Source organism: Procambarus clarkii, chromosome 26 (genome assembly GCF_040958095.1).
Source record: "Procambarus clarkii isolate CNS0578487 chromosome 26, FALCON_Pclarkii_2.0, whole genome shotgun sequence".
Taxonomy (NCBI): domain Eukaryota; kingdom Metazoa; phylum Arthropoda; class Malacostraca; order Decapoda; family Cambaridae; genus Procambarus; species Procambarus clarkii.
In genome coordinates, this window is record NC_091175.1 from 45,510,341 (window position 1) to 45,533,874 (window position 23,534).

General features: G+C 37.8%; 1 protein-coding gene across 1 annotated transcript in view; it reads left to right on the forward strand.

Annotated features, from left to right (window-relative positions):
* The window catches only part of LOC138368973 (calphotin-like), a 75,522-nt gene extending 53,349 nt beyond the window's left edge, over nt 1-22,173 (forward strand). The window contains exons 4-5 of the mRNA XM_069331703.1: nt 20,896-21,113; nt 22,120-22,173. Coding sequence (XP_069187804.1) covers nt 20,896-21,113; nt 22,120-22,173 — 272 coding nt within the window. The remainder of the gene's footprint in view (nt 1-20,895; nt 21,114-22,119) is intronic.
* The last annotated feature ends 1,361 nt before the right edge of the window (nt 22,174-23,534 follow it).

Below are 23,534 nucleotides of genomic sequence, written 5' to 3' on the forward strand. Positions count from 1 at the left end.
TACCTGCACGACTCCTTAGGTGTAAGGATACCTGCCTGAACGTTACGGCCTCTTAAGTGTATAATGAGTAGTGGTCGTCCCAGCGTTATGATGAGTAGTGGTCGTCCCAGCGTTATGATGAGTAGTGGTCGTCCCAGCGTTATGATGAGTAGTGGTCGTCCGAGCGGTATGATGAGTAGTGGTTGTCCCAGCGTTATAATGAGTGGTCGTCCCAGCGTTATAATGAGTAGTGGTCGTCCCAGCATTATAATGAGTAGTGGTCCTCCCAGCATTATGATGAGTAGTGGTCGTCCCAGCGTTATGATGAGTAGTGGTCGTCCCAGCGTTATGATGAGTAGTGGTTGTCCCAGCGTTATAATTAGTGGTCGTCCCAGCGTTATAATGAGTAGTGGTCGTCCCAGCGTTATGATGAGTAGTGGTCGTCCCAGCGTTATGATGAGTAGTGGTCGTCCCAGCGTTATAATGAGTAGTGGTCGTCCCAGCGTTATGATGAGTAGTGGTCGTCCCAGCGTTATGATGAGTAGTGGTCGTCCCAGCGTTGTAATGAGTAGTGGTCGTCCCAGCGTTATGATGAGTAGTGGTCGTCCCAGCGTTATGATGAGTAGTGGTCGTCCCAGCGTTATGATGAGTAGTGGTCGTCCCAGCGTTATGATGAGTAGTGGTTGTCCCAGCGTTATAATGAGTGGTCGTCCCAGCGTTATAATGAGTAGTGGTCGTCCCAGCATTATAATGAGTAGTGGTCGTCCCAGCATTATGATGAGTAGTGGTCGTCCCAGCGTTATGATGAGTAGTGGTCGTCCCAGCGTTATGATGAGTAGTGGTTGTCCCAGCGTTATAATTAGTGGTCGTCCCAGCGTTATAATGAGTAGTGGTCGTCCCAGCGTTATGATGAGTAGTGGTCGTCCCAGCGTTATGATGAGTAGTGGTCGTCCCAGCGTTATAATGAGTAGTGGTCGTCCCAGCGTTATGATGAGTAGTGGTCGTCCCAGCGTTATAACGAGTAGTGGTCGTCCCAGCGTTATAATGAGTAGTGGTCGTCCCAGCATTATAATGAGTAGTGGTCGTCCCAGCGTTATAATGAGTAGTGGTCGTCCCAGCGTTATAACGAGTAGTGGTCGTCCCAGCGTTATAATGAGTAGTGGTCGTCCCAGCATTATAATGAGTAGTGGTCGTCCCAGCATTATAATGAGTAGTGGTCGTCCCAGCATTATAATGAGTAGTGGTCGTCCCAGCATTATGATGAGTAGTGGTCGTCCCAGCATTATAATGAGTAGTGGTCGTCCCAGCGTTATAATGAGTAGTGGTCGTCCCAGCATTATAATGAGTAGTGGTCGTCCCAGCGTTATAATGAGTAGTGGTCGTCCCAGCATTATAATGAGTAGTGGTCGTCCCAGCATTATAATGAGTAGTGGTCGTCCCAGCGTTATAATGAGTAGTGGTCGTCCCAGCATTATAATGAGTAGTAGTCGTCCCAGCATTATAATGAGTAGTGGTCGTCCCAGCATTATAATGAGTAGTGGTCGTCCCAGCATTATAATGAGTAGTGGTCGTCCCAGCATTATGATGAGTAGTGGTCGTCCCAGCATTATGATGAGTAGTGGTCGTCCCAGCATTATGATGAGTAGTGGTCGTCCCAGCATTTTGAAAATTTACATGGAAGTCTCCTAAGAACCACAACTTCCATGCCGGGTGTTGTGTACAATGATCAATGTCCTGGCGGCCCGGTCTCTGACCAGGCCCAGGCTGGTGGTCAGGTCAAGCAGACTGTTGGACGCTGATATTCGCAGCCTGGCGTATAAATCACAGCCTGGGTGATCAGGTATCCTTTGGAGGCATTTATAAAGTTGTCTCTATATACTGTGAGAGGTCGGCCAGTTGTGTTCCTTATGTCTGGAGCGTTGAAAAGCACTGGGCCTTTGAGGTTCTCTCTCAGCGTTCCTATTGCACTGCTGCTTCTCAACTGGGTAATTTTGCACTTCCTGCCATGCCTCCTGGTCTCATATGATGCTATTTCCAAGTGCAAATTTGGAACCAGACCCTCTAATATTTTCCGACTGTGAATTATAATGTATCTCTCCAACTCTCGCTCTTGGATACACAGATTTAAAAAATGTTAATGATCTCAATAATTCAGATATTTTATTGAGATGATTCTAACAGTAAAATATTTTGTTCACGTTCTACAGGTCACCAATTTCTGCAGCTTTGAATATGACTGTTATTGTGGAGCAATGTTCCACCCATGAGACTACATGCCCTGGCAAGTGTCACCGTTGGTCTGGCATCTCCTGTGTGAAAGGTTCTTATTATCCCACCTGGCGTTTTACTTGCAGTTCTGACGGCTATTTTACTGTGTTCTTTAAAAACAAGGTCTTCCCACGTGATTACCCACAAACCTTTCATATTGGGTTTCCGTTCTATAGTGTGTTTTGACTGCGTTTTATATGTGGTTTCCGTTTTTATTTCATCGTTTTTCCAAAGAGCAGAAGTTGGAGCTTATCTTCAATAATATTATTTTGTGTGGTTCACTGAAAGACTTGATTTGTATTAGTTTGGAGGATTGCTGTGTTATCTATGTTATCTACTCCCATAAAACTCCTCGTGTCATCTATAAAGGATGATACAGTACTCTGGTGTGTGTCCTTGGCTGTATCTGTTATGCGGATGAGACAAAGTACTGGGGCAAGCACAGTCTCCAGGGGACTATGCTATTCACGGGGGAATGATCTGGGTTTTACATAAATGACACACTGAGTTTTGTGCGTTATGAAATTATATTAACTTTGACTTTGCAGCAATTCATTTTGAGTTCATTTTGTGTACAATAACACCTCGGCCACTCCTGTGGAAAGCTCTCGCGAGATCTGTGTATGTGACCAGGGTTTTGCTAGTCTTCCCTGGCAGCTAAGGCCTTGGCATAGTGATATATATAGGAACTGTGAGAGACTTGAGCGCCTTGTCCTGAATCCGTGTTGTCCAGGGTTATATAGACAGTGATTCCTGGGGGGTAGAAATAGCCTAAGCTACTCTATCCCTTTGAGATGTATTTCTTGCTTATCTCAATAAACATACTTGAACTTGAACTTGACAGTGATTCCATGTGGTTTGTGATCTTTATTCTTAGCACTTTTAACAGATTTTTATGTGTGATGTTAGTACCATCAGGTAAAACTTATTTCCTTCTGCTTTAATTCCTCCTTTATGGAGTGGTGTTATCTCCGCTGTCTTAAGAATGTCAGGGACCACATCTGTATTTACACTCTCCAAGTAATGTTAAGAGGCTACGATAATGTTTTTTTTGTCTTACAATTCTTGATGAATATAGAATTCCAGGGATCAGAGCTTGGTGCAGAGTTCATGGGCATACTATCCTTGGCTACTACAAAGTCCATTGAGGTTTGGGGGAGATCTGATATATATAGCTTGATATAGGTATCACATTTCTGAAAGACTCGTTTGGGTTAACGATCTTCAGTGTTTTTAGGAATTCAGGGTAAATATAATGTTACTGTATCCTCAGTATTTCTCTCATTTCTTTGTTGTCATTTGTGAAAGTTCCATCACCCTTGTTCAAAGGATCAATGATAGATGTAGTTATTGTTCTAGATTTTGTGTAGGAGAAAAAGTACCCTATTTCACTGATGGCTATTCTCTCTGCCTCTCCTGGATTCTATATGATTCATGTAGCGTTAGTTCAGTCTGTTTCTGCTTTTCTACACAGCCTTTCATGAAGTTATAGCCATAAAGTTTGGTGTTCAAGTAATTTTGAGAGTTATTTTCTTCGCCCACAGAGGGACGCCGTTCTCGTTCTACATCTTTTTCTGTCTCTTTAGTGATATTTTGTTTCAGGATATTTCTGGAGCTACTGAGCCTATTCTTTCTAGGAAATGATTTAGATTAACATTTTCAAGCTGTTCTTCCCAGCTTATGAAGTCTTGGTGTATTTGTTCCCAGTATACACCAAGTTCCCTTGGTGTATTTGTAATCTGCTTATTGTTAACATTGAATTTGCTAAATTCTCCTCCTCTAGGATTTGTGACTGGCTGCTCATGTCTATTGCCATTGTTAGTCTCAACTTCAATTGGGATGTGATCTAGTAACAGGTATTTGTAATTATTATGTCCCTAATCATCGTTATTTGTGAAAATCAGGTCTAGTGTGATGTCCTTCACACTAGGCCTTATATTATTTGCTGGATTAAGGCAAAACTGTCAGACATCCGTTAAAGGTCATTTGTGTGTTGACAAAGACTTCTTCCAGAGAGTCTCGCAGATATTACTGTACTTGACAGTCTCCCGTCTCAAGTGTGGTCAACTGGAGGCCTTAACCAGGACGATGTTTGGTGTTTGTGAGGTGTTCTTCCTCGTAGTAAATGTCTCCCAGACATGTACACTTGAGTCTGTAAGACGCCGGACATTATGATGACAAAACGCGTTATAATGGCGTGTTTTGGGTTTTATCCCCCGTTGTTCCTCTTATGTCTCTCTTCTCTCTCAGCCTCCACACACCCACAACAGAGCCGTGCTATTATTAGCACCAATAAGCTAATGAAACAGCTTGTGCCACATATCCCGGACAATATTATTAACTCCCTCTCAGTTGATTCATAACTGTGTCGTCCCGGGTTCGATTCCTATACAGGTTGAGACGGTTATTTCCTTACAACTTATGCCTCTATTCATCTGGCAGACAATAGGAGTAGTAGGGTTGACACGCCACAGGGGAATTTTTTTTTCTGGGAGAAAATTCCCCTGTAGCGTGTCAGGGTTTTCAGGTGAATTTAGAAATTCCCCTGTAGCGTGTCGGGGTTTTTCAGGTTCCAATATTCCCCTGTAGCGTGTCAGGGTTTTCAGGTGAATTTGGGGAGTCACAGATTTGGAATTAGGGAATTCTTATAATGAAAAATAATGTCATACGAGTTTGCTAAAGTTCTTATAAGAAAAATAATTTCCGAGACATAGAAGTTTGTTAAGGCCTTATGGGAGAAATTCAAATAACGTGTGTAGCACTTTAGGGCTTCCAGGAGAACTCTACGGACATATTTTACATGTTTTCAACTTACAAAATCGTCTATGTAAGCCTTAGTTATTCATATAAATTTAGAAAATCACCTGTGTAAGTCATAGTTTTCAGGGTTTCGTACATCACACCCCCCTCCCTCCCCCCTTACCTCGCAATCTCTCGCGTCACCTTTATTTACTTTTCGCCCAGCCAGCCAGTCGGCTCTTAATCTTATCTTATCTTCATAATATCTGGACCGTCCCTCCTCTCTCTCTCTCTCCTTTCATTCAGTTCAACTATTTTCCAACATCGTATGTTTGCTCCTTTTCATTAAGCAAGTCAGTATGTTTGCTCCTTTTCATTAAGCAAGTCAGTTTTACACAAATAAATCATGTTAGTAAGCAAGTTCTATCTCACGTTCCCCACCTTAGTCCCCTGTCATATAAAGAATACTATCATTCCAATCCCTCTAAAATTTAAAAATAATCATATTTCAAATGTAGTTCAATACAGTAATTAGTTACCAAGCTCCAGCTCTTGTCCTCCGCCTTAGCTCTCTCTCGTATCTTCGTTAGTATCAGTCCAATTTCCCTGAAATTTCTACCCTCTGTATTTCAGACATAGTTTAGTAAATGCAAACAATTATCAAACTCTAGCTCTTGTCCCCAGCTTAGTTCATTTGTACAAAATCATTAGTAACAGTCCAAATTTCCCTGAAATTTCTACCCTCTGTATTTCAGACACCGTAAATAAGATCAAAACAGTTACCAAGCTCCAGCTCTTGTCCTCCGCCTTAGCTCTCTCTCGTATCTTCGTTAGTAACAGATCAATTCCCCTGAAATTTCTACCCTCTGTATTTCAGACACCGTAAATAAAATCAAGTCAGTTATCGAGCTCCAGCTCTCGTCCCCGCCTTAATTCTCTTTCGTATCTTTGTAAATAACCCATCAATTTCCCTAAAATTAAAAGCAGACATACTTCAAAGTTAGTAAATAAGATCAAGTCAGTTACTGAGCTCCAGCTCTCGTCCCCCACCCTCTTCCACCCTCAAGTCTTTGTAAATAAACCATCAATTTCCCTTAAATTTTTACCCTCTGTATTTCAGACACCGTAAATAAAATCAAGTCAGTTATCGAGCTCCAGCTCTCGTCCCCGCCTTAATTCTCTTTCGTATCTTTGTAAATAACCCATCAATTTCCCTGAAATTTTTACCCTCTGTATTTCAGACATAGTAAATATGATGAAAACAATTATAAAACTCTAGCTCTTGTCCTCTGTCCAAGTTCACTCCTGTAAATTCATTACTATCAATCCAAATCCCCCTGAGATTTAAACACCCAACTACATTTTCAGACATAGTAAATAAAAACCAGTTCAGTTATCAAGTTTCAACTCTTGTGCCCCAGCTTAGTTCATTTGTGCAAGTTCTTTATTTCCAACTATATCACATGAGATTTAAGATCACCTTATTTTCTAACGTAGTAAAATTAATCAGGGCATTAACCAAACTCCATTCCCTCAGCCTTAGATCATCAGACATAAATATTTTCGATCAAGTCCGTCTCCAGCTTAACTCTTACCCTTTCCCTCCCTTACATTCTCATCCCCAACATATCCAAACCTTCAATAATCGTACTGTATTTGCATATTTTCTCTATATTCAGCTATGTTCTTCACTTTTTGTCCATGTTTTCTGTGTTCACTCCATGTTCTTCAAATGTTCACAGTCCCATTCAGTTCATATTTTCACAAGTATCTCCATTTTTTTCTGTAATCTTTCTCTTAGTCTCATTACTTTCTCTACAAATTCTAGTCATATTTTCTATGTTTTCATGTTCATCACATGTTCTCTTTACAACTTTTATACTCAATATTCATGCTAACTTCCATATTTTGTGTTCTTTGCAATATTCATGTTCCTCACAAGATCACTTCGTTTTTTCACCTTCACTTACATGTTTTCTACATTCTTTGTCATATTCTCCATGTTCTTCACAAGTCCATTATTCATTCTTTGTATTCCCTATTCTCCTTATCATGTTTTCATGTTCTCTGTATTCATCAACTTTTCTTACATATGTTCTTTGCCATGTTCCCCATATGTTCTCTGGGTTTTTCCCCTTACATGTTATCTAACGTTCCTTAACTAAAAAAATCTTTCGCCAATCAACTGAAACATAGTCACTTTCCTCATTTCTCAACTAACTTATTATCCAATCAACCAAAAATTGTCAAAGGAATCTTTCCAACACTGTTCATAACTAAACTTATTATCCAGTCAACTAAAAATAGTCAGAAATAGCCTCGTTCAACACTGTTCTTAACTAAAACAACCTTTCTCTTAGCTAAAAATTGTCAAAGGAAACTTTTTTCAGCACTTTCTTAACAGGCACTATGTTTCATCAAGAAAAAATTGTCAAAGGAAACTTTCCAAAACTGTTCATAACTAGCTTTTATCCATCGTCAATCAACTAAAATAATAACTTTCATCATTTCTTAACTAAACTTATTCCCCCAGTCATCAGAAATTAACCGTGTTCATCATGTTTCATTGTCATTTCATAACTAAAATTATCTGCCAATCATCAGAAAAAGTCACTTTCATCATTTCTTAACTAAACTTATTCCCCAGTCATCAGAAAATAACCGTGTTCTTCATGTTTCATTGTCATTTCTTATCTAAAATTATCCGCCAATCATCAGAAAAAGTCATGTTCATCATGTTTTGGCTTTTGCTCAACTAAAAGTATTCATCGGTCAACTAAAAATAGTTACTTCATCATGTTTCCTTGTCATTTCTTAACTGAAATATCACTTCTCTCATCTGAAAATAGTCAGGATTAATCTCATTCAACGCCGTTCTTAACTAAAGTAACCTTTTGCTTAGCTAAAAATTGTCAAAGGAATCTTTCAGCACTGTTCATAACTAACTTTATCCATCAATCAACAGAAAAAGTCATATTCATCATTTCGTAACAGCCATTATGTTTTCGTCAAGTAAGAAAATATAGTCAAAGATATCTATCATCGTCGTTCTTAACTTCCATTTATACTTTGTGGAGCACTAAAAATAGTCAAATGTAACTTTTTCAACACTTTCGTAACTAAAATTTTATGTCGCTAAGTAAGAAAAAATAGTCAAATGTAACTTTTTCAGCACTTTCGTAAAAATTATATGTCGTTAAGTAAGAAAAATAGTCAAAGGTGCTCTCCGTTACACCAAAGTTACTCTTCGAGAAATCAAAGACGCTCTTCAATACATCAAGGACTTACTCAAAGACACCAAAGTTACACTCTAAGACATCCTTCGAGATATCAAAGACATCCTTTCAGACTTCAATGGGACTCTTCGAGATATCAAAAGACACTCTCTAAGCCCTCAAAGTTATTCTCAGAACAATCAAAAGTTATTCCAAGGCAACAAAAGTTATTCTCAGAACAATCAAAGTTATTCCAAGACAGCAAAAGTCATTCTCAGAGCTATCAAAATTATTCTCGGAGTCATCAAAGGTATTCTCTAACTCACTTTTGGTCATTAAAGTTATTTTCTATGTTATAAAAGTTTGTCTCAGAGACATCTAAAGTTAATCTTAGAGTTATCAAATGTAATCTCTAACTCACTTTTGTTCATCAAAGTTGATCTCAGAGTTAACAAAGGTAATCTCTAACTCACTCTCGTTCATCAAAGTTGTTTCAAAGACATCAAAGTTAATCTCAGAGTTATCCAAAGATATTCTCATGTCCACAAAGTTAATCCAAGAGACGTCAAAGTTAATCTCAGACATCTTCGTTCATAAAAGTTATTCTCAGAGACATCTAAAGTTATTCTTTAAGACAACAAAGTCTTTCTCAGAGTCATCAAAGTTTTTCTCAGAGTCACCTTTGTTATTCAAAGAAGCCTTCTGAGACATCCTCGTTCAACAAAAACTGTCCTCAGAGCCATCAAAAAGTTAAATACAGTCGTCAAAGTTATTCTCTAAGTATCTTTTCGTTCATCAGAGAAGCTTTCTAAGACATCTTTGTTCATCCAAGTTGTTCTCTAAGACATCAATCTTGTTCTCTAAGACATCAAAGATGTTCTCTAAATCATAAAAGTTAATCTCTAAGTTACCTTCGTTCGTCAGAGAAACTTTCCAAAACATCTTTGTTCATCAAACTTGTTTTCAAAGTCATCAAAAGTTAATCTAAGACATCTTTTTTCATCAAAGTTATTTTCAGAGACATCTAAAGTTATTATGTAAGACATAAAAGTTATTCTCAGAGTCATCTAAAGTTAATCTTGGCCATCAAAGTTGTTCTCTAAACATCAATGTTGTTCTCCAAGACATCAAAGATGTTCTCAAAATCATAAAAGTTATTCCCAGAGCTATCAAAGTTATTCTCAAAGTCATCAAAGTTATTCAAAGAGCTAACAAAAGTTATTCTCTAAGTAACCTTTCGTTCATCAGAGAAGCTTTCTAAGACATCTTCGTTCATCAATGTTGTTCTCTAAGACACCTTCATTCATCAAAGAAACTCTCCTTCTTCCATCATGTTATTCTTTAAGACATCTTCAGTCATAAAATTTTCTCTCCAAAATGTAACTAGTTCAGCTTTTCATACCAAGCCTGCACTTGTTAAAATATATTTTCGCAGTCACGTTACCCTAAAACTGTTCTCTGAACTATCCTAACTTAACTTACCTTACCTTACCTATCTTACCTAACTTTACCTATCTTACCTAACTTAACCTGCTTAACCTATCTTACCTAACTTTACCTATCTTACCTAACTTTACCTATGTTACCTTACCTTACCTACCTTTCCTAACTTTACCTATCTTACCTAACTTACCTACATTACCTAACTTAACTTAACCTGCATAACCTAACTTTACCTATGTTACCTTACCTTACCTACCTTTCCTAACTTAACCTGCTTAACCTATCTTACCTAACTTTACCTATGTTACCTTACCTTACCTACCTTTCCTAACTTAACCTGCTTAACCTATCTTACCTATCTTACCTAACTTTACCTATCTTACCTAACTTTACCTATGTTACCTTACCTTACCTACCTTTCCTAACTTTACCTATCTTACCTAACTTACCTACATTACCTAACTTAACTTAACCTGCTTAACCTAACTTACCTTACCTAACTTATATAACTTATCTTACCTATCCTAACGTAACCTAACTTGCTTTACCTAACTTAATCTTACATTCCCAAACTGATGTATCCTAACTTATCTAGTCAAACCAGACATGATCTAACTTAAGTATTCCTTCTTGTCTCTGTGTTTCGTCAATCATTGTCTCATATTCATTTACTCATTTCATTAGTTAATTTCTCAAATGGTCACTTATGCATTTCAAGTGCTATTTTGTTAGAGATTGGATATTTAAGCATTTCAAAGAATTATAATTTCTCAAATGGACGTTTTGCATTTCAAGTGCTATTTGTTAGAGATTGGATATTTCAGCATTTCAAAGAATTTTTGTTATATATGGGCATTTACTCATTTCAAGGGATAATTTCTCAAATGGACGTTTTTGCATTTCAAGTGCTATTTGTTTAAGATTGGGTATTTAACCATTTCAAAGGATTTTTGTTATATATGGGAACTTACTCGTTTCAAGGGCTAATTTCTCAAATGGTCATTTTTTGCAGATCAAGGGTTATTTGTTAAAGTTCATCAAGTTGTCCATAAGTTGTATTTATTATGTTTGTTATCATATGTTCTTATTCCCCAACCCTTTAACCTAACCTTTCAGATGTAGTTTGTTGAATATATTATCCTTTTCCTAACCTTTCAGATGTAGTTTTGTTTCTCCTTTTTGTATATTTTTACCCAAACCTTCTTTCCTTCTTTACTTTGTTTTCACATATAAGTTCATTCTTTATCATAGTAATAATAAAAATTACAATAGTAAAGAATCAGATCTACTAAGACTTGAAATTGAGAAACAAGAGCTTAAGGGAGTGAGAGCATGAAAGAAGAGCAAGGAGTAAGAGAGAGGGGGCGGAAGAAAATGGGACCAAAGAAGAGAGAATGAGAGAGAGTGTGGGCATGGGAGCACTAAGACTTGAATTGAGAAAAAGAAAACTAAGTGAATGAGAATGAGGGTGTGAGAATGGGAGCAATAAGACTTGAATTGAGAAAAAGAAAAACTAAGTGAATGAGAATGAGGGTGTGAGAATGGGAGCATTAAGACTTGAATTTGAGAAACAAGAGAGCAAGTGAGTGAGAGCATGAAAAGAGGAGAAAAGAGTAAGAGAGAGGGGGGTGGAAGAGCATGGGGGAACTAAGACTTGAATTTGAGAAAAAAGAAAACTAAGTGAATGAGAGTGAGGGTGTGAGAATGGGAGCATTAAGACTTGAATTTGAGAAACAAGAGAGCATTTGAGCAAATGAGGGAGAGAGAAGGGGAGGAAGAGAGAGAATAAGGGAGATAGAAAAGGAGGGTTAGAAGGAGTAGGAGAATCAAAGTAAAAGAAGGAAAGAAAGTTAATCTTTCTTTACAAGTGGGTAAAAATATACAAAAAGGAGAAACAAAACTACATCTGAAAGGTTAGGAAAAGGATAATATATTCAACAAACTACATCTGAAAGGTTAGGTTAAAGGGTTGGGGAATAAGAACATATGATAACAAACATAATAAATACAACTTATGGACAACTTGATGAACTTTAACAAATAACCCTTGATCTGCAAAAAATGACCATTTGAGAAATTAGCCCTTGAAACGAGTAAGTTCCCATATATAACAAAAATCCTTTGAAATGGTTAAATACCCAATCTTAAACAAATAGCACTTGAAATGCAAAAACGTCCATTTGAGAAATTATCCCTTGAAATGAGTAAATGCCCATATATAACAAAAATTCTTTGAAATGCTGAAATATCCAATCTCTAACAAATAGCACTTGAAATGCAAAACGTCCATTTGAGAAATTATAATTCTTTGAAATGCTTAAATATCCAATCTCTAACAAAATAGCACTTGAAATGCATAAGTGACCATTTGAGAAATTAACTAATGAAATGAGTAAATGAATATGAGACAATGATTGACGAAACACAGAGACAAGAAGGAATACTTAAGTTAGATCATGTCTGGTTTGACTAGATAAGTTAGGATACATCAGTTTGGGAATGTAAGATTAAGTTAGGTAAAGCAAGTTAGGTTACGTTAGGATAGGTAAGATAAGTTATATAAGTTAGGTAAGGTAAGTTAGGTTAAGCAGGTTAAGTTAAGTTAGGTAATGTAGGTAAGTTAGGTAAGATAGGTAAAGTTAGGAAAGGTAGGTAAGGTAAGGTAACATAGGTAAAGTTAGGTAAGATAGGTAAAGTTAGGTAAGATAGGTAAGATAGGTTAAGCAGGTTAAGTTAGGAAAGGTAGGTAAGGTAAGGTAACATAGGTAAAGTTAGGTAAGATAGGTTAAGCAGGTTAAGTTAGGAAAGGTAGGTAAGGTAAGGTAACATAGGTAAAGTTAGGTTATGCAGGTTAAGTTAAGTTAGGTAATGTAGGTAAGTTAGGTAAGATAGGTAAAGTTAGGAAAGGTAGGTAAGGTAAGGTAACATAGGTAAAGTTAGGTAAGATAGGTAAAGTTAGGTAAGATAGGTTAAGCAGGTTAAGTTAGGTAAGATAGGTAAAGTTAGGTAAGATAGGTAAGGTAAGGTAAGTTAAGTTAGGATAGTTCAGAGAACAGTTTTAGGGTAACGTGACTGCGAAAATATATTTTAACAAGTGCAGGCTTGGTATGAAAAGCTGAACTAGTTACATTTTGGAGAGAAAATTTTATGACTGAAGATGTCTTAAAGAATAACATGATGGAAGAAGGAGAGTTTCTTTGATGAATGAAGGTGTCTTAGAGAACAACATTGATGAACGAAGATGTCTTAGAAAGCTTCTCTGATGAACGAAAGGTTACTTAGAGAATAACTTTTGTTAGCTCTTTGAATAACTTTGATGACTTTGAGAATAACTTTGATAGCTCTGGGAATAACTTTTATGATTTTGAGAACATCTTTGATGTCTTGGAGAACAACATTGATGTTTAGAGAACAACTTTGATGGCCAAGATTAACTTTAGATGACTCTGAGAATAACTTTTATGTCTTACATAATAACTTTAGATGTCTCTGAAAATAACTTTGATGAAAAAAGATGTCTTAGATTAACTTTTGATGACTTTGAAAACAAGTTTGATGAACAAAGATGTTTTGGAAAGTTTCTCTGACGAACGAAGGTAACTTAGAGATTAACTTTTATGATTTAGAGAACATCTTTGATGTCTTAGAGAACAAGATTGATGTCTTAGAGAACAACTTGGATGAACAAAGATGTCTTAGAAAGCTTCTCTGATGAACGAAAAGATACTTAGAGAATAACTTTGACGACTGTATTTAACTTTTTGATGGCTCTGAGGACAGTTTTTGTTGAACGAGGATGTCTCAGAAGGCTTCTTTGAATAACAAAGGTGACTCTGAGAAAAACTTTGATGACTCTGAGAAAGACTTTGTTGTCTTAAAGAATAACTTTAGATGTCTCTGAGAATAACTTTTATGAACGAAGATGTCTGAGATTAACTTTGACGTCTCTTGGATTAACTTTGTGGACATGAGAATATCTTTGGATAACTCTGAGATTAACTTTGATGTCTTTGAAACAACTTTGATGAACGAGAGTGAGTTAGAGATTACCTTTGTTAACTCTGAGATCAACTTTGATGAACAAAAGTGAGTTAGAGATTACATTTGATAACTCTAAGATTAACTTTAGATGTCTCTGAGACAAACTTTTATAACATAGAAAATAACTTTAATGACCAAAAGTGAGTTAGAGAATACCTTTGATGACTCCGAGAATAATTTTGATAGCTCTGAGAATGACTTTTGCTGTCTTGGAATAACTTTGATTGTTCTGAGAATAACTTTTGTTGCCTTGGAATAACTTTTGATTGTTCTGAGAATAACTTTGAGGGCTTAGAGAGTGTCTTTTGATATCTCGAAGAGTCCCATTGAAGTCTGAAAGGATGTCTTTGATATCTCGAAGGATGTCTTAGAGTGTAACTTTGGTGTCTTTGAGTAAGTCCTTGATGTATTGAAGAGCGTCTTTGATTTCTCGAAGAGTAACTTTGGTGTAACGGAGAGCACCTTTGACTATTTTTCTTACTTAACGACATATAATTTTTACGAAAGTGCTGAAAAAGTTACATTTGACTATTTTTTCTTACTTAGCGACATAAAATTTTAGTTACGAAAGTGTTGAAAAAGTTACATTTGACTATTTTTAGTGCTCCACAAAGTATAAATGGAAGTTAAGAACGACGATGATAGATATCTTTGACTATATTTTCTTACTTGACGAAAACATAATGGCTGTTACGAAATGATGAATATGACTTTTTCTGTTGATTGATGGATAAAGTTAGTTATGAACAGTGCTGAAAGATTCCTTTGACAATTTTTAGCTAAGCAAAAGGTTACTTTAGTTAAGAACGGCGTTGAATGAGATTAATCCTGACTATTTTCAGATGAGAGAAGTGATATTTCAGTTAAGAAATGACAAGGAAACATGATGAAGTAACTATTTTTAGTTGACCGATGAATACTTTTAGTTGAGCAAAAGCCAAAACATGATGAACATGACTTTTTCTGATGATTGGCGGATAATTTTAGATAAGAAATGACAATGAAACATGAAGAACACGGTTATTTTCTGATGACTGGGGAATAAGTTTAGTTAAGAAATGATGAAAGTGACTTTTTCTGATGATTGGCAGATAATTTTAGTTATGAAATGACAATGAAACATGATGAACACGGTTAATTTCTGATGACTGGGGGAATAAGTTTAGTTAAGAAATGATGAAAGTTATTATTTTAGTTGATTGACGATGGATAAAAGCTAGTTATGAACAGTTTTGGAAAGTTTCCTTTGACAATTTTTTCTTGATGAAACATAGTGCCTGTTAAGAAAGTGCTGAAAAAAGTTTCCTTTGACAATTTTTAGCTAAGAGAAAGGTTGTTTTAGTTAAGAACAGTGTTGAACGAGGCTATTTCTGACTATTTTTAGTTGACTGGATAATAAGTTTAGTTATGAACAGTGTTGGAAAGATTCCTTTGACAATTTTTGGTTGATTGGATAATAAGTTAGTTGAGAAATGAGGAAAGTGACTATGTTTCAGTTGATTGGCGAAAGATTTTTTTAGTTAAGGAACGTTAGATAACATGTAAGGGGAAAAACCCAGAGAACATATGGGGAACATGGCAAAGAACATATGTAAGAAAAGTTGATGAATACAGAGAACATGAAAACATGATAAGGAGAATAGGGAATACAAAGAATGAATAATGGACTTGTGAAGAACATGGAGAATATGACAAAGAATGTAGAAAACATGTAAGTGAAGGTGAAAAAACGAAGTGATCTTGTGAGGAACATGAATATTGCAAAGAACACAAAATATGGAAGTTAGCATGAATATTGAGTATAAAAGTTGTAAAGAGAACATGTGATGAACATGAAAACATAGAAAATATGACTAGAATTTGTAGAGAAAGTAATGAGACTAAGAGAAAGATTACAGAAAAAAATGGAGATACTTGTGAAAATATGAACTGAATGGGACTGTGAACATTTGAAGAACATGGAGTGAACACAGAAAACATGGACAAAAAGTGAAGAACATAGCTGAATATAGAGAAAATATGCAAATACAGTACGATTATTGAAGGTTTGGATATGTTGGGGATGAGAATGTAAGGGAGGGAAAGGGTAAGAGTTAAGCTGGAGACGGACTTGATCGAAAATATTTATGTCTGATGATCTAAGGCTGAGGGAATGGAGTTTGGTTAATGCCCTGATTAATTTTACTACGTTAGAAAATAAGGTGATCTTAAATCTCATGTGATATAGTTGGAAATAAAGAACTTGCACAAATGAACTAAGCTGGGGCACAAGAGTTGAAACTTGATAACTGAACTGGTTTTTATTTACTATGTCTGAAAATGTAGTTGGGTGTTTAAATCTCAGGGGGATTTGGATTGATAGTAATGAATTTACAGGAGTGAACTTGGACAGAGGACAAGAGCTAGAGTTTTATAATTGTTTTCATCATATTTACTATGTCTGAAATACAGAGGGTAAAAATTTCAGGGAAATTGATGGGTTATTTACAAAGATACGAAAGAGAATTAAGGCGGGGACGAGAGCTGGAGCTCGATAACTGACTTGATTTTATTTACGGTGTCTGAAATACAGAGGGTAAAAATTTAAGGGAAATTGATGGTTTATTTACAAAGACTTGAGGGTGGAAGAGGGTGGGGGACGAGAGCTGGAGCTCAGTAACTGACTTGATCTTATTTACTAACTTTGAAGTATGTCTGCTTTTAATTTTAGGGAAATTGATGGGTTATTTACAAAGATACGAAAGAGAATTAAGGCGGGGACGAGAGCTGGAGCTCGATAACTGACTTGATTTTATTTACGGTGTCTGAAATACAGAGGGTAGAAATTTCAGGGGAATTGATCTGTTACTAACGAAGATACGAGAGAGAGCTAAGGCGGAGGACAAGAGCTGGAGCTTGGTAACTGTTTTGATCTTATTTACGGTGTCTGAAATACAGAGGGTAGAAATTTCAGGGAAATTTGGACTGTTACTAATGATTTTGTACAAATGAACTAAGCTGGGGACAAGAGCTAGAGTTTGATAATTGTTTGCATTTACTAAACTATGTCTGAAATACAGAGGGTAGAAATTTCAGGGAAATTGGACTGATACTAACGAAGATACGAGAGAGAGCTAAGGCGGAGGACAAGAGCTGGAGCTTGGTAACTAATTACTGTATTGAACTACATTTGAAATATGATTATTTTTAAATTTTAGAGGGATTGGAATGATAGTATTCTTTATATGACAGGGGACTAAGGTGGGGAACGTGAGATAGAACTTGCTTACTAACATGATTTATTTGTGTAAAACTGACTTGCTTAATGAAAAGGAGCAAACATACTGACTTGCTTAATGAAAAGGAGCAAACATACGATGTTGGAAAATAGTTGAACTGAATGAAAGGAGAGAGAGAGAGAGGAGGGACGGTCCAGATATTATGAAGATAAGATAAGATTAAGTGCCGACTGGCTGGCTGGGCGAAAAGTAAATAAAGGTGACGCGAGAGATTGCGAGGTAAGGGGGGAGGGAGGGGGGTGTGATGTACGAAACCCTGAAAACTATGACTTACACAGGTGATTTTCTAAATTTATATGAATAACTAAGGCTTACATAGACGATTTTGTAAGTTGAAAACATGTAAAATATGTCCGTAGAGTTCTCCTGGAAGCCCTAAAGTGCTACACACGTTATTTGAATTTCTCCCATAAGGCCTTAACAAACTTCTATGTCTCGGAAATTATTTTTCTTATAAGAACTTTAGCAAACTCGTATGACATTATTTTTCATTATAAGAATTCCCTAATTCCAAATCTGTGACTCCCCAAATTCACCTGAAAACCCTGACACGCTACAGGGGAATATTGGAACCTGAAAAACCCCGACACGCTACAGGGGAATTTCTAAATTCACCTGAAAACCCTGACACGCTACAGGGGAATTTTCTCCCAGAAAAAAAAATTCCCCTGTGGCGTGTCAACCCAACTACTAATAGGTACCCGGGAGTTAGGCGACTGTTGTGGGTTGCACGCTACAGAAGGCCAAATGGGTCCTGGATAATGTTCTAGTCCCCGACAATGGGGAACACTGCCAGGAACACGCGGACATGCCATACATAAATACTTGAGAGGCGGGACCACAGAGCCGAAGTTTAACCTTAGCAAACACAACTAGGTGAGTACATTATCTAGTCATGTATACAAGAGACTTATATAAGCATTCCGTAAAGCTTTACAATATATTATGTAATCTGTTCGCGTATCCTGGGTATGTATATGGTAATTATGCATGAATACATGTATAAGAATTACGCTCCGACTAGTTAACGCTATCATTTACTCGCATGAATAATGTATGATGCGTTCAGTCCACTAAATGCTACACTGATCACTTTATGTCAAAATTATTTGACAATGTAATTATATCCGCAAGGGCTCGCTGCTTTGATCACTGCCTCATATATATATATATATATATATATATATATATATATATATATATATATATATATATATATATATATATATATATATTTATATATATATATATATATATATATATATATTGGTGTATACTGGCAGCAGGTTTTCTTTCAAACATGTTTCATTGAATATGACCGCATATTCTGTATTTATTATTTTCTGGTTTAGGGCTTCTATCCCTCTAACTATTTTCTTAGCATCAGGGCTTAATTGAAATAGGAGTTCTCCAAAACTCATTTTCGTACTTTTAAGGTGAAGAAAAGAAGTGATTTACTATAGAGTGTATTACACTTATTTGTATAATTTGCACGACGTTTCGAACCTCCATGGTTCATTCTCAAGTGAACAGATCTTACAATACTAGTTGATTTTATACCCGCATTAGGTCAGGTGATAATACAATGAAGGTGAAAACATGGGGGGATACATAAGGGATAAACATAGGGGCTGCAGAAGGCTTATTGGCCCATACGAGGCATCTCCTATCTAAACACAAAGATTAATCCAGTGTAATTGGCCTGTTATGTTGGACATTGTCTTCTTGTCTTGTCCTTACTAGTAAGGACAAGACAAGAACATATCGATGCCAACACAGAAGACAATGTCCAACATAACAGGCCAATTACACTGGATTAATCTTTGTGTTTAGATAGGAGATGCCTCGTATGGGCCAATAAGCCTTCTGCAGCCCCTATGTTTATCCCTTATGTATCCCCCCATGTTTTCACCTTCATTGTATTATCACCTGACCTAATGCGGGTATAAAATCAACTAGTATTGTTAGATCTGTTCACTTGAGAATGAACCATGGAGGTTCGAAACGTCGTGCAAATTATACAAATAAGTGTAATACACTCTATAGTAAATCACTTCTTTTCTTCACCTTAAAAGTACGAAAATGAGTTTTGGAGAACTCCTATTTCAATTAAGCCCTGATGCTAAGAAAATAGTTAGAGGGATAGAAGCCCTAAACCAGAAAATAATAAATACAGAATATGCGGTCATATTCAATGAAACACACACACACATATATATATATATATATATATATATATATATATATATATATATATATATATATATATATATATATATATATATATATATATATATATATATATATATATATATATATATATATTTATATATATATATACATATATATATATATATATATATATATATATATATATATATATATATATATATATATATATATATATATATATATATATATATATATATATATATATATATATATATATATATATATATATATATCACGGCTCTGTTGTGGGTGTGTGGAGGCTGAGAGAGAAGAGAGACATAAGAGGAACAACGGGGGATAAAACCCAAAACACGCCATTATAACGCGTTTTGTCATCATAATGTCCGGGCGTCTTTGTCCGGGTGTTAAATAATGTTACATCAGAATGCAGGATTTTAGAGCTAAAAATATCTACACAGAAGTCTAAGACAATGAGAGCAGGTGGCAGCACTCCTGACACGCACCTACACATTCAAGACATAGTGTCCTGGATCGTCCATAACCTTGAGTGGGTTACACAATGTCAATATCTCGGAGTGTGGATAGGTTCTTAAATGACAACCAACAAGCAAATTCATATCTGAAGGATTAAGCAAAATCCCAACTGAATATAATGAGAGCAATCAGAGGGCCCCGTCTAGGAGCGTGGCACAAAGTGTTAAGAATGTTTTATGTACACGTGGTTTGTTCCCTGGTTGATTATGCAGCGCCTGCCTTACTCACCCTTTCTCCTGGCCAGTGGGCAAACGTTGAGGGTATTCAAAATGATGCAATGCGAGTCATAATTGGAGCTCCCAGATGGACTAAAATGCTGAACCTGTGACTAAAAACCAAGCTAACATCGATTGCAATGAGGGTAAAAGAGATTGCTGCGTGCATGCTGACTAGACTTAGAATCAGTTCACTAAAGATAGGAACATAAGAACATAGGTAACTGAAGAAGGCCTATTGGCTCATACGAGGCAGCTCCTATTTATAACCACCCAGTCCCACTCATATACATGTTCAATCCACGTTTGAAACAATCGAGGGACCTCACCTCCACCAAGTTACGTGGTAATTGGTTCCACGAATCAAAAACCCTGTTACCGAACCAGTATTTACCCATGACTTTGCTCAATCTAAACTTATCCAATTTATACCCATTGTTTCGTGTTCTGTACTGTGATGATACTTTTAATACCTTATTAATATCCCCCTTGTTATGTCTATTCATCCACTTGTAAACCTCTATCATGTCACCCCTAACTCTTCGCCTTTCCAGTGAAAGCAATTTAAGTTATGTAAATCTTTCTTCATATGAAAGATTTCTAATTTGGGGGATTAACTTTGTTATCCTACGCTGGACACGTTCAAGTGAATTTATATCCATTCTATAATATGGCGACCAAAACTGAACTACATAATCTAAATAGGGCCTAACCAGAGCAAGATATAACTGAAGAACAACACCAGGTGTCTTGTTACTAACGCTTCGATTAATAAATCCCAGTGTCCTATTTGCCTTATTATGAGCATTGATGCATTGATCCTTTGGTTTTAATTAATATATATCACTGGAGATATAATCACTGGAGCACTAACTCGTGACAGAAGTGCCCCCAGTTGCAACAGGTGGACCCATTGTGCAATAAACATCATCAATACATTTGATATAATAAACACAATCACTGAGAGGGGTGTCGACGATATACATGCAGACTTCGTTATACAAGCCCCTTTGGAATCTTCGCCAGCAGACTTGAAGATTATGGCTCTTGAAGGAAAAAAGAGCCAGACTAATCCTCATCAGCTACGTAACATTGTACAGATGCATATAGAAGCAAACTTGGCATCTGACAGCTTCACATACTTCACAGATCGATCAGTAGACCAGCAGGGACAAGCAACCGGAGTTGAAGTTAAAGCAGGAAACTCTGTAAATAGTTGGAGACTCTCAAATGGATGTTCGACTTTACAGAGATGCTAGCCATTCAAAAGGCTTTGGAACATGCTCTTGCTGAACACCGACAACATGTTATCATACATACAGATTCGAGAACCGCCATTGAAACCTTGCAACAAGAACACATACATGACAGCATCCATCTGATCACAAATGTCATATCATTAATGCAAACACTCAAACGACAAGGCCGACGGGTACTTATCAACTGGGTGCCAAGTCATGTGGGAATATTAGGAAATGACATTGCAGACGAAGCTGCAAAACTTTCAACTATGAGAGAAAATGTAGACATTTACATACCACAGAGTCTATCACAGATTAAGAAAGTAATTAGAAACAGAGCAATGCAAAAGATGTACAGTGACCACAACACAGCAGTTGCAACATCAGGATCTGCGGGTTGGTACAAGAATTCAACCAACTACTAACCACTTAGTTTGATGAAAGGGAGCAGTAGAGCAACAGAAGTACACTTACACGCATCAGGCTTGGATACCCATGTGCATGGGAAATAGGCTTACAGGTTCCGGAAGATGAGAGAAAATGTCAGCACTGTGGAGAAATGCCCGACAGACCATTGGAACATTATCTAACACAGTGCAAAGTTACAGCCACAACAGACCACTGGAACATTATCTAACACAGTGCACAGTTACAGCCCCAACAGAGTCACTGGAACATTTTCTAACACAGTGCACAGTTACAACCAAACAGACCACTGGAACATTTTCTAACATAGTGCACAGTTACACCCACAACAGACCACTGGAACATTATCTAACACAGTGCACAGTTACAACCACAACAGACTACTGGAACATTATCTAACACATTGCACAGTTACAACCACAACAGACCACTGGAACATTACCTAACACAGTGCACAGTTAAACACCAAATACGATTTCAACTTAGATTCAACAGAGCAGAAGAAGTTGTTAAACACATGGGGAATAATCTTGCTTTTTTTTTGCAGGGATATTCCTGCGCGGGCCCTAAGCCTCTGGCTGGCCCACTGGGCGGGTCCTAAGCCTCTGGCTGGCCCACTGGGCGGGCCCTAAGCCTCTGGCTGGCCCACTGGGCGGGCCCTAAGCCTCTGGCTGGCCCACTGGGCGGGCCCTAAGCCTCTGGCTGGCCCACTGGGCGGGCCCTAAGCCTCTGGCTGGCCCACTGGGCGGGCCCTAAGCCTCTGGCTGGCCCACTGGGCGGGTCCTAAGCCTCTGGCTGGCCCACTGGGCGGGCCCTAAGCCTCTGGCTGGCCCACTGGGCGGGTCCTAAGCCTCTGGCTGGCCCACTGGGCGGGCCCTAAGCCTCTGGCTGGCCCACTGGGCGGGCCCTAAGCCTCTGGCTGGCCCACTGGGCGGGCCCTAAGCCTCTGGCTGGCCCACTGGGCGGGCCCTAAGCCTCTGGCTGGCACACTGGGCGGGCCCTAAGCCTCTGGCTGGCACACTGGGCGGGCCCTAAGCCTCTGGCTGGCCCACTGGGCGGGCCCTAAGCCTCTGGCTGGCCCACTGGGCGGGTCCTAAGCCTCTGGCTGGCCCACTGGGCGGGGCTGGCCCACTGGGCGGGCCCTAAGCCTCTGGCTGGCCCACTAAGTGTTGCTTGTTTCTGTTTTACTTGGGCGGAGTATGAGTATTTATGACTCGCATGGTCGCTTCAGTAAGATTTTGCCATATGTGTTTAACAACTTCTTCTGCTCTGTTGAATCTAAGTTGAAATTTTAATGGGTTTGTAACTGTGCACTGTGTTAGATTATGTTCCAGTGGTCTGTTGTGGCTGTAACTTTGCACTGTGTTAGATAATGTTCCAGTGGTCTGTCGGGCATTTCTCCACAGTGCTGACATTTCCTCTCATCTTCCGGAACCTGTAAGCCTATTTCCCATGCACATGGGTATCCAAGCCTGATGCGTGTAAGTGTACTTCTGTTGCTCTACTGCTCCCTTTCATCAAACTAAGTGGTTCATTGTTGGTTGAATTCTTGTACCAACCCGCAGATCCTGATGCTGCAACTGCTGTGTTGTGGTCACTGTACATCTTTTGCATTGCTCTGTTTCTAATTACTTTCTTAATCTGTGATAGACTCTGTGGTATGTAAATGTCTACATTTCTTCTCTTAGTTGCAAGTTTTGCAGCTTCGTCTGCAATGTCATTTCCTATTATTCCCACATGACTTGGCACCCAATTGATAAGTACCCGACGGCCTTGTCGTTTGAGTGTTTGCATTAATGAAATGACATTTGTGATCAGATGTATGTTATCACATATGTGTTCTTGTTGCAAGGTTTCAATGGCGGTTCTCGAATCTGTATGTATGATAACATGTTGTCGGTGTTGAGTAAGAGCATGTTCCAAAGCCTTTTGAATTACTGAAGCGACCATACGAGTCATAAA